Source organism: Botrytis byssoidea (assembly GCF_014898295.1).
Source record: "Botrytis byssoidea strain MUCL 94 chromosome Unknown BBYS_012, whole genome shotgun sequence".
NCBI classification, from domain to species: domain Eukaryota; kingdom Fungi; phylum Ascomycota; class Leotiomycetes; order Helotiales; family Sclerotiniaceae; genus Botrytis; species Botrytis byssoidea.
In genome coordinates this window covers 910,765-929,661 of record NW_024065853.1, presented here as the reverse complement: position 1 = coordinate 929,661, position 18,897 = coordinate 910,765, and the positions used below count along the sequence as shown (strand labels likewise).

The following is an 18,897-nucleotide window of genomic DNA, read 5'->3' as shown; positions in this document are numbered from 1 at the left end:
CGAAGATTACAAAACCCATTTTTGAGTGAAAATCATTGTAGCTTCACTGCTGAGAGACGGATTGAACCTTCTATGACACTGGTAGCTTGACTTTTGATATTATCAAAAGGCCGAACGAAGAGGCAGCATCTATAAGATATGCGCCCAGCTCTCAAATACCCACGCACAAAGAGTTAAACATAGGTCGAATAAGAATAAATATGTTTGATTTCTGTACCTGCAATATAGCACCGTTATACAATTTCGTCATGGGTCGTTCTCCGTATACCCTTATGATGCCTCTTCAAAACTCCGTGTAGATTGTAACGCCATTGATTCCCCCAACCCTTCCCAAATTATGCTTTATGATACTGCGCTTTTAACGATAGAACTCCCCGCGTTTTACATTCACGCCATATTCCCCAACGGCCATGCCCAAGTCTTCCATGGTGAGAATCGTTCGGTTTTGACTACCTCCCTGTCCACCACCACCAAATCCAGGTCTTTGGATACCAAGAGGTCCTCCACGTCCCTGCTGATCCTTTCCTCCTGTTGCGCCAGCTGGTTGCTGGCCTGGAATTGGGAAACCAGCTGCAGCGCCCAAGTTTCCCATGGGATTATTAGCACTTGAGGAGTTGGAAGATCTAATGCGGGAATATTGATAAGCATCGGCCGCAATATCAGCGATGAACTTTTGAGTCGCAAGCGCAAGCAGACGGGCCAAACGCGCATCTGTTTGTGGTGGGGGTGGAAGACCAGCTTTTGTGAGGTAATAGTTTGTCACAGCATCAGGAATCTACGGACAAGGATTAGATAACAAGATCATAAAACAATGCGAAACAAGTAAAATCTTACGATTGGAGCGTAATCATCCATCTTCCCAAGAAACTCTTTGAGTGAGATATCTTTTTTGGTTGGAAGCTTGGGTTCTTGTGCTGGAGCATCATTTTCAACAATTTCTTCTTCTTGCTTGATAGGAACGAGGTCCATAGCGGGATCTGGAGATGGTGCAGCCATGATTATATTTTTGGATAGAATTTGACTATCCTGTAATTTCTACGAAGTTGCGACACCTTGAGATTCGCGATATCTTAAGTACCCAGTACATTTCATGGGCGATTTCGCTTACATAATCCCACCCATGGTCAAGGCGGTGACTTGAATCAGTCTAGCGTAATCAATGTCCCTACAGCATATCGATAACTTTTTCTATCTGCAATATTTTTGCGTGAAATTTAATCAGCCTTGTGAGCAAATCTTGGAGAAGTAAATATAACAACAAACAATCCTTGATTGACGTTCAACAATGGCTGACCGTCGTCCAGAAGAAGTAGAAATGTCTCGAGCAAAGCGTGCGAGAACCGACGATATGGATCCCAAGACGAATCCGTATTTGGCGCATATGTATGAGGAGGAAAGTAATGGCTGGGGCAATGGTTCAAATGGTGCTGGATCTGGACTTTCGAACTTCAAACGCCATCACACAACCGCTGCACAGGCACATGAAGCTGAAGATGGACCTGCGAATCCTTTCAATGAAAAGCCTCTTTCGAAACAGTATTTCAATATCTTAAAGACCAGAAGGGATTTGCCTGTTCACAAGCAAAGGTGAGATTCCACTTTTCTCTAGGCAAATTGTCTATCAGCTTCTCACTATTTTACAGACAAGAATTTCTTGATATGTTCCAAAAGACCCAAATTTTGGTCTTCGTCGGAGAGACTGGTTCTGGTAAAACGACACAAATTCCTCAATTCGTTCTCTACGATGATCTTCCTCACCTCACTGGCAAGCTTGTCGCATGTACACAACCTCGTCGAGTAGCAGCTATGTCAGTGGCGCAGCGTGTGGCCAATGAAATGGATGTCAAACTAGGGGACGAAGTTGGATACAGCATTCGTTTTGAGGACGTGACGAGTTCGAAAACCATACTTAAATATATGACTGATGGTATGCTTCTCAGAGAAGCAATGCATGATCATAACTTGATGAGGTATAGCTGCATCATTCTTGATGAAGCTCACGAACGTACTTTGGCTACGGATATCTTGATGGGTTTGTTAAAGGAAGTGGCGCTCAGACGACCAGATCTCAAGATCGTCATTATGTCTGCTACACTTGATGCGCAGAAATTCCAGAAATACTTCAATGATGCTCCGCTCCTGGCAGTACCCGGAAGAACACATCCAGTCGAGATCTTTTACACCCCAGAGCCAGAGAGAGACTATGTTGAGGCAGCCCTTAGAACAGTTTTACAGATTCACGCCACCGAAGCCGAGGGAGATATTTTGTTGTTCCTGACTGGTGAAGAGGAAATTGAAGATGCATGCCGAAAGATATCCTTAGAGGCAGATGAGATGATTAGAGAAGCAGATGCTGGTCCATTAAAGGTGTATCCACTGTACGGTACATTGCCTCCGGCACAACAACAAAGAATTTTCGAGCCAGCACCACAGCCATTGAGACCCGGTGGACGTCCAGGACGAAAAGTCATTGTGGGAACAAACATTGCGGAAACTTCTTTGACCATTGATGGTATCGTGTATGTGGTTGATCCCGGTTTCAGTAAACAGAAGGTATACAATCCTAGAATCAGAGTCGAATCTCTTCTTGTGTCGCCTATCTCGAAAGCATCTGCACAACAACGAGCAGGTCGTGCTGGTCGTACTAGACCCGGTAAATGTTTCAGATTATATACAGAAGCAGCGTTCAAAAAGGAACTTATCGAACAAACTTACCCTGAAATTCTTCGATCGAATCTGGCCAACACTGTTTTAGAATTGAAGAAGCTTGGTATTGATGATTTGGTACATTTTGATCTTATGGATCCTCCAGCTCCAGAAACCCTCATGAGAGCTCTTGAGGAACTCAACTACCTTGCCTGTCTTGACGATGATGGAAACCTTACACAGTTGGGAAAACTCGCCTCAGAATTCCCTCTCGACCCTGCTCTTGCAGTGATGCTTATCTCGTCCCCAGAGTTTTACTGCTCAAATGAAATCCTGTCCCTGACCGCCCTCCTCTCTGTTCCTCAAATCTTTGTTCGTCCTGCTTCGGCCAGAAAGCGTGCCGATGAAATGAAAGATCTTTTCGCCCACCCCGACGGAGATCACTTGACCATGCTCAACGTTTATCACGCTTTCAAGGGGGAAGCTGCACAAGCCGATCCTAAAGGATGGTGTCACCAGCATTTCCTCTCTCTCCGAGCTCTGCAGTCAGCTGATAATGTCCGTCAACAACTTAAGCGCATCATGGAGAAATCAGAGCTCGAGCTCGTGTCTACAGATTTCAATGACAAATCCTACTACACTAATATTCGTCGTGCACTTGTGGCAGGTTTCTTCATGCAAGTTGCGAAGAAGGAAGCGACGGGTAAGACCTATAAGACGGTCAAGGATGACCAGAGTGTTTTATTGCATCCTAGTACAGTGTTGAAACAAGATGCTGAGTGGGTGTTGTACAATGAATTTGTGCTCACGACAAAGAACTATGTGAGGAGTGTCACGGCTGTTAGACCGGAGTGGTTATTGGTATGATTATTCCTTGATTTCCTCCTTCGCTTACTACCTCGACCGCAATTCGAATTGTCGTGTGAATCGAGCACAAGCTAATTTATAACAGGACATCGCGCCAACCTACTACGATCTTGAAACATTCGGAAAAGGTGAAATTAAAACAGCTTTATTGCGGGCTCAAGATAAAGTCAAGAGGAAGCAGGCTATGAAGGGTGGTAGATAAATGACGATCCTTTTAATCCGACAAGATCAAGCACGGGATCTATTCCTGATTTCATGACTTGCTTGTAGTACGCCAATGGTGTTTTAGTCGTCGCCTCAGATCTACGAACCGAGGTGAAGATGGAAGATATTAGCATGCGTTTAATGATGCCATTTAGGAGTTGGGTTATGCATGTACGTTTTGAAGATTACGAATATTACGAGGCTGGCAATTCCTGAGGCATGAGCTCTTTAAAGTTCACTGAAAGCCATTAGAATGGTCTGAAGGTACTCAAAAAGGAAGTGGAGGTGACGGAATAATTGCTTATACCTAGAAATGCGTATGCAATAGATAGATCATGAAGGGAAAGAGAAGAAATACAAAAACTTTTACTCCATCACTATTTTGCACATTTATGATTAGATTACTTGTATGAATGGGATAATTTTACTGTTCCATGTACTGGTTATAGACTTATGACAGACCCATGATGACAGAAAACGTAGTTGGACACGGAAGCTGAAAGAAAGGACGAGATAATGGATTATGTATGCATCGTCCACCGTCCCACTACAGCAGTGAGTCACTTGGACGACTTGAACCATGGTAAAGATTAGATATCGAAGATGAAATAACATTCGCAACCAAGATGTCACGATGCACTGCAATAAACAAATCCTGTAGTGTGATCTAGCCTCAGCCCTGGGAACCAGTAGCCGAAAGTCAAGTCCAAGCCAGGATAAACACATTTGATGGCGAGCCGGACTAGATCCGAGGATTGAAATAGTGTTTTTATTGTCCAAGTTATAATGTGTATTGGCACCATAGAATATTGATCCGAGTGTCGACCCAAATACGAGATGGCAAGGACTTGTGATACTGAAGTGGATAGATCACAAGAACCAGTAAAGTAGACGACGTCTCGAGAAAATAAAAATCAGTTAGTTAGTGAAGGGACGAGGAAGACACGATGTTTTGCACGTTGAATCTGATAACCAGAGATTTCAAAGACAGGTACGAGAAGATGTGACTTGAAGGCTGGGATGCCAAGATACATCTGATAGAAACAATATAGATGTGTGAGGGAGGGAGGATTGGGCTACGAAATTGAGGAGTAGATGTGTAGTAATCAAAACATTATGAGTGCTTGCACAGCAGCACTTTCACGTCCGAAGAGAAGGGCCATGGTATATTGTCCAATACGAGGTTGATGGTAAAAGAAAATGCCCTCTAAAAAGAGATAGCAGAAGCAGAAGCTAGCTCCGCGGATGTTCGCCGGAAACATTGTTCGTGTGTGGTGGTGTGAGAGAGCCTAGCCGATTGGAGCAACCTTGGCATGTTTTTTGATGTCCCAGAGAAGAAGAATAACAGTTACCAGCTTCAGGCTATGTGTAGATCCGAGAAACTGCGTTCACGGTTCGGCTAATGGTTCCTGAGTTTTCAAAATGCGTTGGAATTTGATGGAAGAGAACAATGGGTGGGTATTCAAAGTTTGCAATAAATGATTGATCGTGGAAAACTTGCAGAGAAAGAAGTAAGCGTAAGTGATTGTGTAAGATAGGCATGGGAAACGATAGAGTAGCACAGAAAAAATCGAATGGACTGACGAAGGATAAAGCCCCTGGACGTATCAACAGATACATGCATGGCTGCGGTTGAAGATGATATGTGGGAGACTGTGCAAATCAAGCAGTGTGAAGGAGAACAAGGTACAAAGTAGAAGATGTTACTAGGAAGAACTTGTCAGGCGGTTATCAAAGACGATATCGGGCCAGCAAATGAATAAAGAAGGAAGACACACGGCAGATAGAATCGGGCTCGGATCGGAATGAAAGGCTAGAACACTGTGTGTGAAAGTTGATAATGTAACTTTATTGGGAATCTTCAACCTTACGCCGGATTTTCTGAACGTTTAATCGGTAGAATATTTCCAATCGGAATAATATGCTAATAGGGAAGGAGCAAATGTCAAATTTGCATATAACGTGGAGTAGAGTAGGGTGTGGTGTGGTGTGGTGTGATGATGCATCATAAGGTATTTTGTGAGTAAGAAGTATGCGGGAATGCAACTAGGCAAAATGCCCGACACGACGTCGCATGAAATTGGAAAGTTTGGTTTAGTGTATTTGAATTAATGCCTTGCATACTCTTTGGGCCAAAAGAGTCATAGCAAAATTCTAAATATCGTATTTCGTCAAGTTCAGTTTACAAATTGACAGCCGGCAACTTTCAACGAATCATTTGTCGAAGGTAAAGTATTGATTGTTCATAACAACTGACGCGAGAAATTTATCATTTGAGTGCTTGTTGCTAGCGAAGAGGAACTTGAGATATGTAATGGATGTCTAGAACCATATTACCGCGCTAGATGTATGGGTGGCATAGCTCTTCTGCCTACCTTGATTGAGTGATATCGTTCATGTGACTCAGGTGTAATCATACGTAGATGCCCCTCAAAGTCCAAAGAATGATCTAGCGGTCTAATCGATCACATTCTCTGAGAGAGAACTAAGCTTTCAGGTCGCTGATGAATGGAGGTCAAGTAAAGTCTTGCATAGTGCAATTAGACACAATTATAAGCCGGAACCATAAAATGCTGTATTTGTAAATGAAATACGAGATATGAACCATATACGAAGTGTGGTATTCATGCAGGATGGAGGACCTGATGGTGTCAGTAGCCCCGAAGATGAAATTGACGCGGGGAGGTCTATCAAAAAGTATTCACTATTAAAAAAACAAGAAAGAAATACAGCAATTTTAGGTGGCAGAAGCTTCGAGCTCAGATTAAACATTTAAATGTCAATTTAGATCTACTTTTAATGACGCATCTTGGAGTCTTAATATCAGATTTCAATAAAAGAGTCGAGGGTTTTTCTCAAGAGATCTGGAAATTGTTGGATAGAGACAAAAGTCGACCGGGAGGGATAGTCTCTAGTCCCCCACGATTCGGCATCCTCCGATATTGAAGCTTACTTTCCCCCGTATTTGCAGTGAGTTTCATAGATATGAGCTAGTAGAAACCAAGGCCGTTTTCGATGATGTGCATGTGCAGCCAATTGGGATATCCGCGGAAATTTGCATAAGAAATTTGCGCTATATCTTCGATCAACATCGCGCCGTTCCGTTCACTTGCATCATCACAAGCATGCAGGTGGCCTTGAAGCACTATTTCGGCTGGTCCATTGTTTCGGGATACGATTTTTTGTTGAAAAGGGGCTAACAGTCTGTCAATATTGCTTCTGTTTGTTCCCCATACCAACATAGTTGAAAAGTATCCCATACCTGAGTATTAGCAGAAGGGTAGAAGAGCAGAGGATTTCATTCGAAAAATTCATTCAATTATGAACAAAATTGGTCAATGGGCATGGAATCTGTTCCGTACACGTGTGTCTCCTGCATTGAGGATTTAGGCTAATGAGATACCAGGAAAGATTTCTTGTTTGGTATCGAAGTGGCGTCGATATTTTCCGAGAACAGTAATATTAGACAAATACCCCAACAAGCACCGTTCGGATCTAGATTATTGGAGGATGCTTTGAGAGGCTTACAGAGGTTCGACTTTTACACCTGGTGTAACAAAGCTTGCGAACTCATCATTGTGGCAAAATTGACATTAGGCAGAGCCGATTATTAGGCATGATACATACTTCTAATAATGTAGTTCCAAGAGCGACATTCTAAGGACGGTGGAAAAGATTGACATATGAAATAATGCCTTGAAATTGTCTATTCAACGTCCAATATGGTTATCTCAGTGTGATGAACCTTAGTGGTTGTCAAGGAAGAACTCTTTCACAGATGCGTTGCCACTTTGCGAAACTATTCATGGGGCCACTGAACAATGCAACCTAGATTATAACCAAACTGTGGAATCATCCGTTGAGAATAGCGTAATGCAATTCCAGATATTGATTTGATCGCAGCATGGATAGGTCCAAGAGCTGTTGTTCAACATAGCACCATTCAAAACAGAGATCCGTTTTGATAACATAGACTCATGCCCTGACTTACAATAGATGTCCCTGTGGCTGTTGTACAGCAAGGTCCTTCGAGAGGCTTTCAGTAACAGCGAATTCTTGGAGAAGGTTCTCTGTGACTGGTTGTTGATTAGAGGTCGGTCAATAACGGCTGTCGCTGAAAACATTCGATATTGGATCCCTAGTAAATCTAATGGCATCGAGGTTTATCCCAAGTACTTAAGTTGCTTCTTCGCTATGAAAAATGTACAGTTGGTCGCATGGGCACTAATAAAGAAATTGATCTTGCATATGAAAGCGCCAGTTGAACTTGCGGATGCGATATAATCGAACATTCAGTATGCACATCATGCAGATGTTCTTGTAAACAATTTTAAGCTTGCAATCCACTGTGACACCGTCGTCTGTAGGCGTGTAAGACCCACAAACCGGAAGATTGACCCGGGCCCTTTTTTAAGTGCCGTTGTTTTCAAAGGTACAGACATATCTACGTAGTCCAAAACTTCACCGATATCTCGGTAATTGGCAGTCAATCATCAAACCGATCGTGGTAATAGAGGGCACGACAGCCGCGGTGTAATATGGCTTGAATTTCAACAATCGAAATCCGGGTTTTTGGAAGTAGCCTCGAAAAAATCAGGCTGATGAGGCAAAGATCTCGCGCGGCAAGAATAAGTTGCCGGCCCGCGAGAATGCAAAATCTACAAGATAAATTGAGATTTAAGGCCTAAGGGCTAAAAAGCTTGAGACTTTCATCCCAGTCAATGTAGGTCGACAGATTGAGAACATAAAGTGCTCTACTTGAATATATGCTTTAACGTGCATATATCAACTCCGTAGCACAAGGTCTCTTGAAAGGCATTCAAATTCAATTGTTCCAATGGCATTGTAACAATGATAACCATTGAGCTTATGCGTTGTCTGCTCGCACAGTAATTTGGTGAATTAGCTCAACAACTGAAAGTTGGAGTTCTGCTGCGGATCCTTGTCCAGTAAGTGAGCAAAAGAGGGCATATTCGCGCTGTAGAAAGCTCAATTTCAAGATCTTCTCACCTATATCAGAGCCATTTCATCCAGCCATTTCTGTGGTAACAAATCAGAGGTATTAAATAAAACGTACACAAAACCGTGAAGCGTCTCACAACGTCATTTTGTAGGCTTGTACCACACAGGGTCACAGAATTCGGATTCACTGGCCGGCGAACATCCCACTGCCCTACTATTCGTTACGACTGTGATGATATGACTTTGAAGAAGCAAAGCCAAGAGTGAATTGTTCGGGGAAGCGGAGGCTACATGTAGGGACCAGTGATTGTACGGACTCACGGGACGGTACAAAAACGAACTTGTGAATAGCTTTTGATTTATCAAATCATTTACTCCAGGAATTCTTACAATTCTTGATTAGAGATAGAACAATTGAAACGCGAATTCTGATATCAAATAGTCGAAGAATGAATTTAAGAAAAATATTGAAAATTGGGAAGTGTCCCGTCAATCCATGCACCCACTGGTGGACACGATATTAACAATCATGGCTCCGAGCTGAAAATCCGTGTTAATGAATTGCGTGCACAAAAGATTTGCTGTATTCGTATGTAGACACATTAGTTGCACCGAAAATATTTGAGGCTTGAGGTACTATACTCGAGCTAGAGAAAATGGAACCATTTTGAGCAACATACCTTTGCTTTCCACCACGTGTAACTACTAAATTTTGACAAAATCTGGTAGAGTGATGTTTGCCTATCCACGGGGCTGAAAATACAGGAGCGGTCCAAGTGCAACGGCCACTAAATCAAGTACCATTATCATCCTTGCGACGGCACAGGGGCGGGCAGGAAGTGTGGAAGCTGACCCGGGAAGCCTTCGCTAACGACCCGAACATCCTAGTACATTGCAGACTTCCGCGAATATTTGATTATAGCTTCATATCTGCATTCATGTGTCAGCAACAATTGCAATAACAATGCAGTCAATGTTGTCTTTAATCTCAGCTGCACATGCCGTGTTTCGCGAAGGAAAGTAAGATGTCCTCAGTCGGATATGGGTAAAATCGCCGATTGATTTGCGGCGCAACGCTCTCAAAAGATAGAAGTAGTCACCCATATAGCATCGAGATGGGGCGATTGATTGCGGAAACTTCGTATGGGCCAGTAATAGATGCATTAGCTTAGCTGCATAAGTCTTGCGCGCCTGCAAGTTTGACAGGTGGAATGTTACATCGATTCTGATGATTCAACAAGCGACTGCAGAGGTACAGTCAACCAAGAAATAGTCCGCTTTCGAGACTGACTGCTTAAATATATCATGAATGAATCTGTGCCCGTTGTCGAATATGATATTCTTTTCAAAAGTGGAGTCTTGCCCTCGATTATTTTTCTCTGTCGCATGGATCTAACTGTTTGTTCATGGACTTCAGATGATTCAGTATATGGGGAACATACGTCGACTTCTCAAATATTATGAGTGCCACTGGAATGAGATCTAAAGCCACAATATTACGTATCGGACTCCATTTGGGCCTGCTGCAGATGCGAGCGGACTTTTCTTGCTGCGTTGCGAAAGCCGTGAAGTCTGCATGAAACATAATTGGAGAAACCACATGCATTCCGACACAAATCTGCAACATTGGACTTTCCATGTAATTCTCAAAAGATTTGAGCGGGGAAAACTTCATTTTGTTCCATGTAATTTGCCTTGAATATTTAGAGCATTGTTGGCCTCTAAAGTGCTCCACTGCTTTCCATGATCCTAGATGTCTTGATATTAGTTATATATCTCGACTCATCCAACCCCTTTCCTGCCAAAAGGTAGAAATCTTACTCATACTTTTATTGGATCTCATTTGCAAGTCGAGCGTCCATACCAAGAATTAGGACAAGTATTTACATTCTCAGTGCCATATTGAGTCGTTAAGCTACCCTGCTGCAGCCATCCTGTCATTTGAGCCGCTCTCCTACCAGCGGGTAGTGCAATAAAATCCGAAAGGTATCTTGCCGCTAGCATTCAGTAGAAAGATATTCGGAACACAATGAGTGGATCTGGTGGAGGATACTACAAGTACCGGTGTAAGTACTGGTTATTGTATAATTGCGAAAATTGGGTCTGGGTTAACAATGAATCGTGCGCAAAATGCTTGGTATGTCAATCGCTAGCCACGAGCCGATATATGCTAATATAAGTAAGGCGAGCGGTAGAGATGAAGTCTTCGTTTCTGCATCTCAACTTAGAATGTCGAGGGAGATATTCGTGCCACAAATTCAAGACGGACATTTGTATTATACAGTAATGGAGATTGTCGCTTTGAGCGACTTTGACAGCGGTTGGATAGTGAAGGAGCCAAAGAGCGCAGAGTTTCCAACAACCACGTCACCAACGGTCGAGAGCCTTCCAGCAAACGATGGTGCTGTTTCTCAAGTTACAAGAGAGCAGATTTTACCAGCACAAAAGGATGGTTGATAGATGCCATGCAATCAACCTCCGTTGCTTACTCCGAGTTTTGCGTCTGCTTGATAGTGAAAGAATAGTGTTATTGTTGGATTGATTTCCTGCCAAAAAGGGCAATTTCCGATAGTAGCTGGAGTGGGATAACTTGGAAACGAAAAGTGTTTTTCTGCAATTGCAACACTCAATGCTTGATTATCAAAAGGCGTTTAGCATCGTGTGAGGATTTCTTCATGTGGTCAATTTTTTTGGTAAATAATCAAGTCGGCGGGTGGACAAGGGTGTAACAAATCTTGAATCACAATACAACGGATTACGTTGCGTGCACACCCAGGGAACTACTTAAAAGCATGTGACCCTTCACGTATCTCATGCCATTGAAAGATCTTCCTCAGGAAGCACCTAGCAAATGACGATCCGCGTAGGAGATTCTCGGATACAATTTTGCGAAATGAAGCTAGGCTATACACGGAGTCTGGAGAGAGGTTTTACGGCCTTGCATGTTTTGATACTGCATCAAATTGTCGGCCTTTTCGAACGAGGATTTCCAGTTTTGGGAACGAAGACAAAGTCCGAAAATATTGGAAGTACATGATTCTATGCTAACCTTCCTGTTAGCGTTTGCCTCTTTTGGTGAACTTAGCAATCATTTACCGGTTATCTGCCAATCAATCATCTTAATGTCAATAATGAATCTTTGAGATACAACATCGTTGCTGAGTATTTGCAAGTTACTGCGCAAGTGTATCTCTATCATAGCACATATGTTGGAGAATTAGAAAGAGCACAGTGAAGCTTAAGAATGATACCAATATTGATCTACTCCGATTCGCCGAAGTTATTTCATACGGAGAAAGCTAAGTCACGTGCAAGACATCCATGTTCTCACTAGTCCTTAATCAGTAAAGTCGAAAGCTCGCCTCGCATCCGTCTCAACATCACTTCACTCATGCTTCGTTCCTTCCACATCGACATCGTGTTCCCCCATCCGTCTAGATCCCTCTCTCCCCCCCAAAATCCATTATCTTGTTCATCTCTTCCCCTTCCCATCAATACTTTCCTCTTTCTCTATCATTCCCCCCTTATTGATGCGCTTTCATCGATATCTAATACTGAAAACACAACATGATTTACAGGGCATATGCTGCACATGCACAATACCTGATGATTTTATATGCATGAAAGTAGCATATCTTTGTGGTGAAGATGCTAAAAGGAGTGATACTTGGAGAGGAGGTAATAGTACTTTTCTGATATACTTACTTCAATCGAATTCATCGGGAATCAGTGTATTTCAAGGCTTTAATGTTGGCCAGAGAAGTATTCCGCTTTGAGAAGTGCTAATTCCACATGCCCAAGCACGAACAAGTTTAGGACAGGAAGGATTATATCATGTTCTCAAAGCTTGCTTTACTGCATCAAATTCAAATCAACGGTTATAGCCAAAGTCTCTAGACAAAATGCCAATACGTAACTATACTCAAGAAATTAGTGGAGCGAGAGGGGGATCCTCGATTACTTCGATTGTATGTTCCGTTTGTTAACTGATAGGAATGGAATGGCAGTAGATTAAGTGCGAAAGCGCCTGGGCATTCTGAATTCTCATGTGGCTAGACTCTCTGCCATGCTTCCAGGTGCTTTGGTTCTGGTAGTGATGAAGATTGTTAGACAAACCATTTCTCTGCGTATTGCGGCATCAAGCTCTAAGCTTGTAGTTGAGGGAGTTGGAATAGCTCCGCTCCTAGTGAAACTCATGGGTCATCTATGATGATTCCTTAATTGTTGCAGTGCTTGAAAGTAAAGCTTCAATCCGTGGTCGCTGGTCTCTGCCTTGCTCTTGCCTCAATCAGCCTCACCACACCAGACTGAGTAAGTACCTACCTAGTAAGCATCAATTGGAGGTAGTGGCTTCTCCTTTGCTAGAACAGAATTGTAAAGGTGTCCAATGTAGTAAGTGCACTTTCTGTCCTACATAACCGAAACTTCTGTCCCCTCAAAGAACAGCAACAACACTCCCTTCAATCTCAGCATTGTTGTTGATTGAATCCATTCCATTCATCAGCAAACTCTTCCTCCAACAGAGCCACCCTCTGCCTCTTGCTACTCCTTGTGAAAGTCTCTTTATCTCCCTTCTATCGCTTTGTTTATGTCTGTCTCCAGCTATCCAGATTTGCAAAATAAATGTTTGGTTTTTACCTTTTAAATACTTGTTTGTTCCTGATCACAATTTGACTCACTTCTGCTATACCAGTAAGTTGCACATCATCCCATGAACATTGAATCCTGTGAAGCTGTTCAGAGAATGAGAATGATAAGATGATATTCGAGATCAGAGAAGAGCACATCATGACTTTTGGATGACAACCATCACTATGATAATCTCATGAAGCAATCATCCACCGTCTCCAATGAATTATCCTCGAGGATGTTTGTTGTTTACCCCACCTTTTATCAAGTTGGCAGATTAGTTTTGACATTGCACATGCCCATTTATTCACTTCTTCACGCTTTCACCTGAGAATATTCAATCACTGACTGTTATTCTTGATTTTTAGCGACCATCCTGAAAGGATAGGTATCGCGTATTCAAAAGAAAACACCAACAACTCAATCTTCAAATCTTTTCTGCGACAGGATTCCATCCTACTCTTAACCTCCAATCAATCCCATTCTGCGATTCCTTTCGCTGAACAATTTCAATTGTTTAAGAATAACCAGGAGTGAAAGCTCTCAATATCGAAATTTCGGTTCATTCTCACTCTTGTCGTAAATCACAAGACATAGCTGAGAGACGGTGCAATTCATCGACTGTTCGCAATGTCTTTTCTTGAAGATACAAGCATGAAGGCAAACCGCTATACAATTGATCAATTGCTTGATCTGAAGAGATCCCTTCCATTTGTTTCTTGTGTCATCGACAACATAAACAAGCACCCTGATATTGGTTAGTCTCATCCTGATCTTCTTTGAGTCACCATTCCATAATTACTAATGAAACGACTTCTGTAGCTGCTATATTCAGTCTTCCTGAGCAAGCATTCCAAAATCCCCACAACTACACTTGTTTGACTACAATTCTCTCGAAACAATACAAGTATACACGTCCTGAAGTTACAACGCGCCGTGGAGAATCATCATCTTCTTCATCTCAATCAATGCGCAGTCAAGGCAGTTGGTGTTTACGTCAAAACACCAATTCTGAATCACGTCGCACATTTGACAATCAAATCCAACCACATTCTGCGCCGACTAGTGTAGTTTTGCATCAGGCCGAGAACTTTCGAAGATTCTATAGAGCCGTTGTTTCTCCAACCCACGTGAGAGTTACTGCTGGTGGTCGCATAGTTCCAAACACTAGAGCAATGGCACCACCGTCGTTTGAGCCTATTGGCAATAAGCATACATCCGATTCTCACCAGCAAACCAACAAAATCGAGCAAATTGATCACAGCCGAGCTGCAAATAACATTGTTGGGGACGCTCAAGCATCTTTAATTCCTGTTGGAGCGCAAGGCCCTCCAGGATTTCATCCTGCCTTTCCTGGTTCTTTCCTACCACCTTATGGCTATTTTCACCAAGGTGCACCGAATATACCGGGCCAAACATTTAGTCACCCAGGCCATACACAGGCTCTCCATCAAAGCGCCAATAGTAACGATAGCACTAATAGCTCTTTGCAAGCAGTCAGAGTCTCTCATCCTGGTCAATTTGACCCGAATCGTCCATACATGATGGTCAATAACCAGTTGTGTTTCCCCACCTCAGGATTTCCTCAACCTCCCAGCGGATTTCCTTCCGGCTTGGTGGGAAACCCCCAATTTGGTCCTCCTATGTTAGGCGGCCCTCCAGGACACCATATGCCACACCCAATGCTTGGTCCCATTCCATTTCCAATATCTCCAGGAAATTTTCCAGTACCCATGATGCAGCATCCTAATGGACAATTTTTCTCGATGATGCCACCACAAGCTCACACTCAGCAAGCTTCGATGGCGCCAATGCTACCAGTTCAATCGACTTCCACCGATCAGACTCTTCAACAACATCGAGATCATCTTAAGATGCTTGAAGATCACATATCCCGCCAATCGCTACAATCAGTTCCTTACTGGGTAAATCAACGTCAGGTTCTTATGGGAGAGATTGCGAGAATGACGAACTTGCTTCAATCTGAGCCCCACACATCAGTCAGTGCCCAAACTGAGCAGGCAAAATCTCAAACCTCCGTCGATGTTGGAAGCTCACTTGATAATTCATCTAACAAGAATGATGTTCGAAGTCCAGTCATTGTCAGCTCTAGTCCAAGCATCACCTTACGCAGTCAGGAACTTTCCGTCGCTTATGCAAATTCATCAACTACGCGAAGTGTTGATTCTCCAACCATTCCACGAGCTTCAACCACTAAACTTGGATCTAGCTCACGATTGCCTGCTACAGCAGCAATGGCTCCACCATTCCAACCCCGTGGCAGTCGTACAGATCTTAGTGCTGCTGAATGGGAGGAATTTGCGAGAGTGACAGATCCTCGTCCAGGAGGTCAAAAATCACCACCAACAACACCGGAAAATACTGCTCAGAGATTGGCTCGACTTATGGGTAATTGTCAGACACGTTGGGAAGACTCTGCTGCTGGTTCAAGCATGATCAGCATGCCAAGATCGCAGACGATGCCTGCACCTCAACTACAAACCCATACAGCATCCTTGCCAAGTTTTCAGAGAGCTGAGACGCACCCTAATTCCGTTTCACAGATGGCACAGATGTCTCATGGCTCTGCTATGAATTCACATAATGCAAGTCTCCAACCATACGCTCGAGTGAATACTCAAAGCTATGATCCAGAAAGATTCATTGCCCAGAAAGAGTATTTTGGCAACTCGGCAAGCAATATTTTAAATCACGGTTCTACTCGTCAAGCCCCAAGATTTGATACTGGTAGACAGACATTCGCACAAACTTCACCTGTCCATGGTGACAATAACAATCAGACCACATTCACTACAGAAGATTATCTCAACAAATGTCAATCGATATTCCTCAATGAAACAACTGATTCAGGTGTAACAAGATATGCATCGCCATGGTCCAGTCCAGAACGAAATCCTGCTAGTCATAATGCTCTGGATACACGATCGAGAGCTGGCAGATCAATTCCACCATTTACTTTGATTACTAAATCTCTTGCCAATGAGTTTACTAGCAGCTCTCACGGAAATCTGTCTCCCGAAGTTGTCAAAACACCACGTACTATCTCTGCTGATGCTGAAGGACTCAAGATCCTCTCCGACGTGTTTGCTGAGACTCCTGAAAAGAACTTGAAATCAGGCAAGGAATCTGCAGTACTTGAGGGATCTCAACATGATATGCCTGTAGCCTTCCACAGCCCTTGCACTGAGCAGGCTACGAGCTCCACCGGTATAGGCTTGTCAACTCGTGGCGATCTTGATGTGATTTCTGAATTGGAAGATCGATTTGCATCAACACCCACTCACAACTCCACTCAAACTGCAAGTCCTTTTCTCAATCGTCACTATACATCTGAAGATCTGGCCATTATCTTTTCTTCGGATGAAACTCGTGAATCAACACCAAAACGAGTTACAAGACCTGCTAGTACTCCGTCCTTGACACAAAGAGATCTTGGTGCAATTTTTGACTCAAATCAATCAGGTGCCCCAGATCCCTACCAAGTTGAAAAAGACTCAACTGATTCTGTCGTCGATTCCCAAAAGGTTCAAGGCTTGAGCAGTGCATCTCCATTGAACGATCTACATGCACCAGCATCTAACCAAGACACAATTCCTACTGGTACCGAGTCATTGACTCATCAAGACCTAGGGGATATTTTTTCATCGAGCTCTTCACAAGCCGTACCATCTCACAAAACTGAAGAGACTGCTAATGTTCGACTACACACATCTGAGCATTTGGGTAGCATTTTTGCGTCGAATTCGCCAATTATAAGCAGAACAGGTACCGTCACACCAACATATATGAATGGGGATGATGTCGATGATAATAAGAGTATTGGATCTTGGGCCCGACGTAAAGATCATCGTACTTCGACAAGTACTCAGTCTTGTATTGAGAAGGAGAATCTGATCGTCACTCCGTCAGCTCAAGATGGTTCTCCAAAGAGCAAATCTAGTTTCGTTGAACTGATCAGAACAACAAGCAGGTGCGTGAAACCTTGTTCCTCAAACTTTCAATTCTTACTGATTATTTGTAGTGCTGTGCAAAAGAATCAAATTTTGAAGAACTTGCTGAACCTTCAGCCTGCAACTCATTCAGCCATTGCTGCTCCTGCCCATGTTTCTTCGGCTAATGCTCAAGGTATCGTTCCTCTTCAAAATCGCGGCTCGGCAGCAGCATCTCTAGCTCCTGCTATGGTCAACATGACATGTACCAGTAAATCTTCAGCGATTGCCTCACCTCGCAGTATTGCTAGTCCAAGCACTCCAGAAAATCGCTCGCGTATTGGTCGTGGTCAATCTTTCCATCGCTCTCCAGAGCATTTGGGAAACGAGGACTATCTTGATTGCCTGAAAGAAATTGCCCGCCATACATCTATCAAGCGACGTCAAGCGGAATTGCAATGATGTGACTTTGTGACATCTTGTCATCCACTCTAGAATCTCATGTTCACAGCTCATGCTACAATCATTGTTTCCTCATCTGATTAGCACGATTTCATGGAATCCATCAGATATTGAAGGCCATGTTGTATCAAACATGCACCTTCTTGTATCAATGGCTCGTTAGCACTACGATATCAGAATAGCTGGACTTGTATCTGAGGATCTAAACCCACTTGTGCTAGGATTGGCTTTTCGTATCTTTGTACCTTTGCCGTTTACATTAGTGTCTTTTGTTTTAATTATCTGGCCACAGACATACCCACAAGTTTCTTTTGGTAGGATTATTTGGGCACTGAGCATTACGTTTTCTCGCCATGCGATACGGCTTTCTTTCTCATAGTTGATATGAATTTGGCAGATAGTTTTATGAATGATATGGTGGGCAGGAAACAATGGAAGACGTGGATAATATGATCGGGCAGGCTTTATGGTTTTCTTTCTGACATAATTATGTTACTTCCTTTTTTTCTCTTTGCAGGAGACTATCAGTCAGTGTTGATATTGAGATTTCAGATTGGTGAGGGAAAATACTAGCATTCTTGTTTCATAGTTAAATAAAATCAATTATGTAAAATCTTTGGTCTATTATGATGTGATGTAATATGGCGTTGGGTTGACTGGCGTGAGGAGACCCTCATGGGTAATGTGCGTGTCTTGGTGATTCTGTCGGTGTTCCAGGATGTGAAATATTTTTGCCAAGGTGATGGGGTTGTAACATCTTGCTATGCTATTCAAACGTCGATGCGCACATTATACTTCATGAAATCACTGCTCCAAAATTTTAATCCTACTTATATGAGAAAACTCTCAAACACGACCAAGATCTATCGGCTCTCTTACAATCCAAGCTCAAGTATCTCGCAAGCTAGCAAATACCTCATCATATACGACTAAGCCGATTTCTTGAGATGCGAGTGAGAATTCAAGGAGTCACTTACATATAGAAAGTACATGGTGGATTGGGCTTGGTATAATTGGTGTTGTATCTATCTATCTACTCTTTCATATTGTTTTGTTGTGGGGGTTGTAATTAACTTTTGAAGTTTTATACCTACATTCGGTTGTTATTCGAGATATGTAGGGGTTGTGTGGATAGCGATGGATGGGTGTACAAGCGATGAGGGTGAGGGAGGTGAGG

At 42.9% G+C, this 18,897-nt stretch overlaps 5 protein-coding genes across 5 annotated transcripts; 4 read left to right on the top strand and 1 right to left on the bottom strand.

Annotated features, from left to right (window-relative positions):
* Window positions 1-358: 358 nt before the first annotated feature.
* On the bottom strand, window positions 359-996 carry EAE97_006696 (uncharacterized protein; the record flags this gene model as incomplete). The annotated part of the gene is made up of 2 exons (XM_038877209.1): window positions 359-775; window positions 835-996. 2 exons carry the CDS (start codon window positions 994-996, stop codon window positions 359-361), a joined length of 579 nt encoding a protein of 192 aa, XP_038732141.1.
* Window positions 997-1,285: 289 nt separating this feature from the next.
* EAE97_006695 (uncharacterized protein) lies at window positions 1,286-3,715 on the top strand (the record flags this gene model as incomplete). Its single annotated transcript, XM_038877208.1, has 3 exons — window positions 1,286-1,587; window positions 1,644-3,507; window positions 3,599-3,715. 3 exons carry the CDS (start codon window positions 1,286-1,288, stop codon window positions 3,713-3,715), a joined length of 2,283 nt encoding a protein of 760 aa, XP_038732140.1.
* Window positions 3,716-10,708: 6,993 nt separating this feature from the next.
* On the top strand, window positions 10,709-11,136 carry EAE97_006694 (uncharacterized protein; the record flags this gene model as incomplete). The annotated part of the gene is made up of 2 exons (XM_038877207.1): window positions 10,709-10,816; window positions 10,864-11,136. 2 exons carry the CDS (start codon window positions 10,709-10,711, stop codon window positions 11,134-11,136), a joined length of 381 nt encoding a protein of 126 aa, XP_038732139.1.
* A 1,445-nt stretch (window positions 11,137-12,581) lies between these two features.
* On the top strand, window positions 12,582-12,889 carry EAE97_006693 (uncharacterized protein; the record flags this gene model as incomplete). The annotated part of the gene is made up of 2 exons (XM_038877206.1): window positions 12,582-12,647; window positions 12,704-12,889. The coding sequence occupies 2 exons, from the start codon at window positions 12,582-12,584 to the stop codon at window positions 12,887-12,889; spliced, it is 252 nt and encodes an 83-aa protein (XP_038732138.1).
* Window positions 12,890-13,938: 1,049 nt separating this feature from the next.
* On the top strand, window positions 13,939-17,720 carry EAE97_006692 (uncharacterized protein; the record flags this gene model as incomplete). The annotated part of the gene is made up of 3 exons (XM_038877205.1): window positions 13,939-14,065; window positions 14,131-17,299; window positions 17,351-17,720. 3 exons carry the CDS (start codon window positions 13,939-13,941, stop codon window positions 17,718-17,720), a joined length of 3,666 nt encoding a protein of 1,221 aa, XP_038732137.1.
* Between the last annotated feature and the right edge of the window lie 1,177 nt (window positions 17,721-18,897).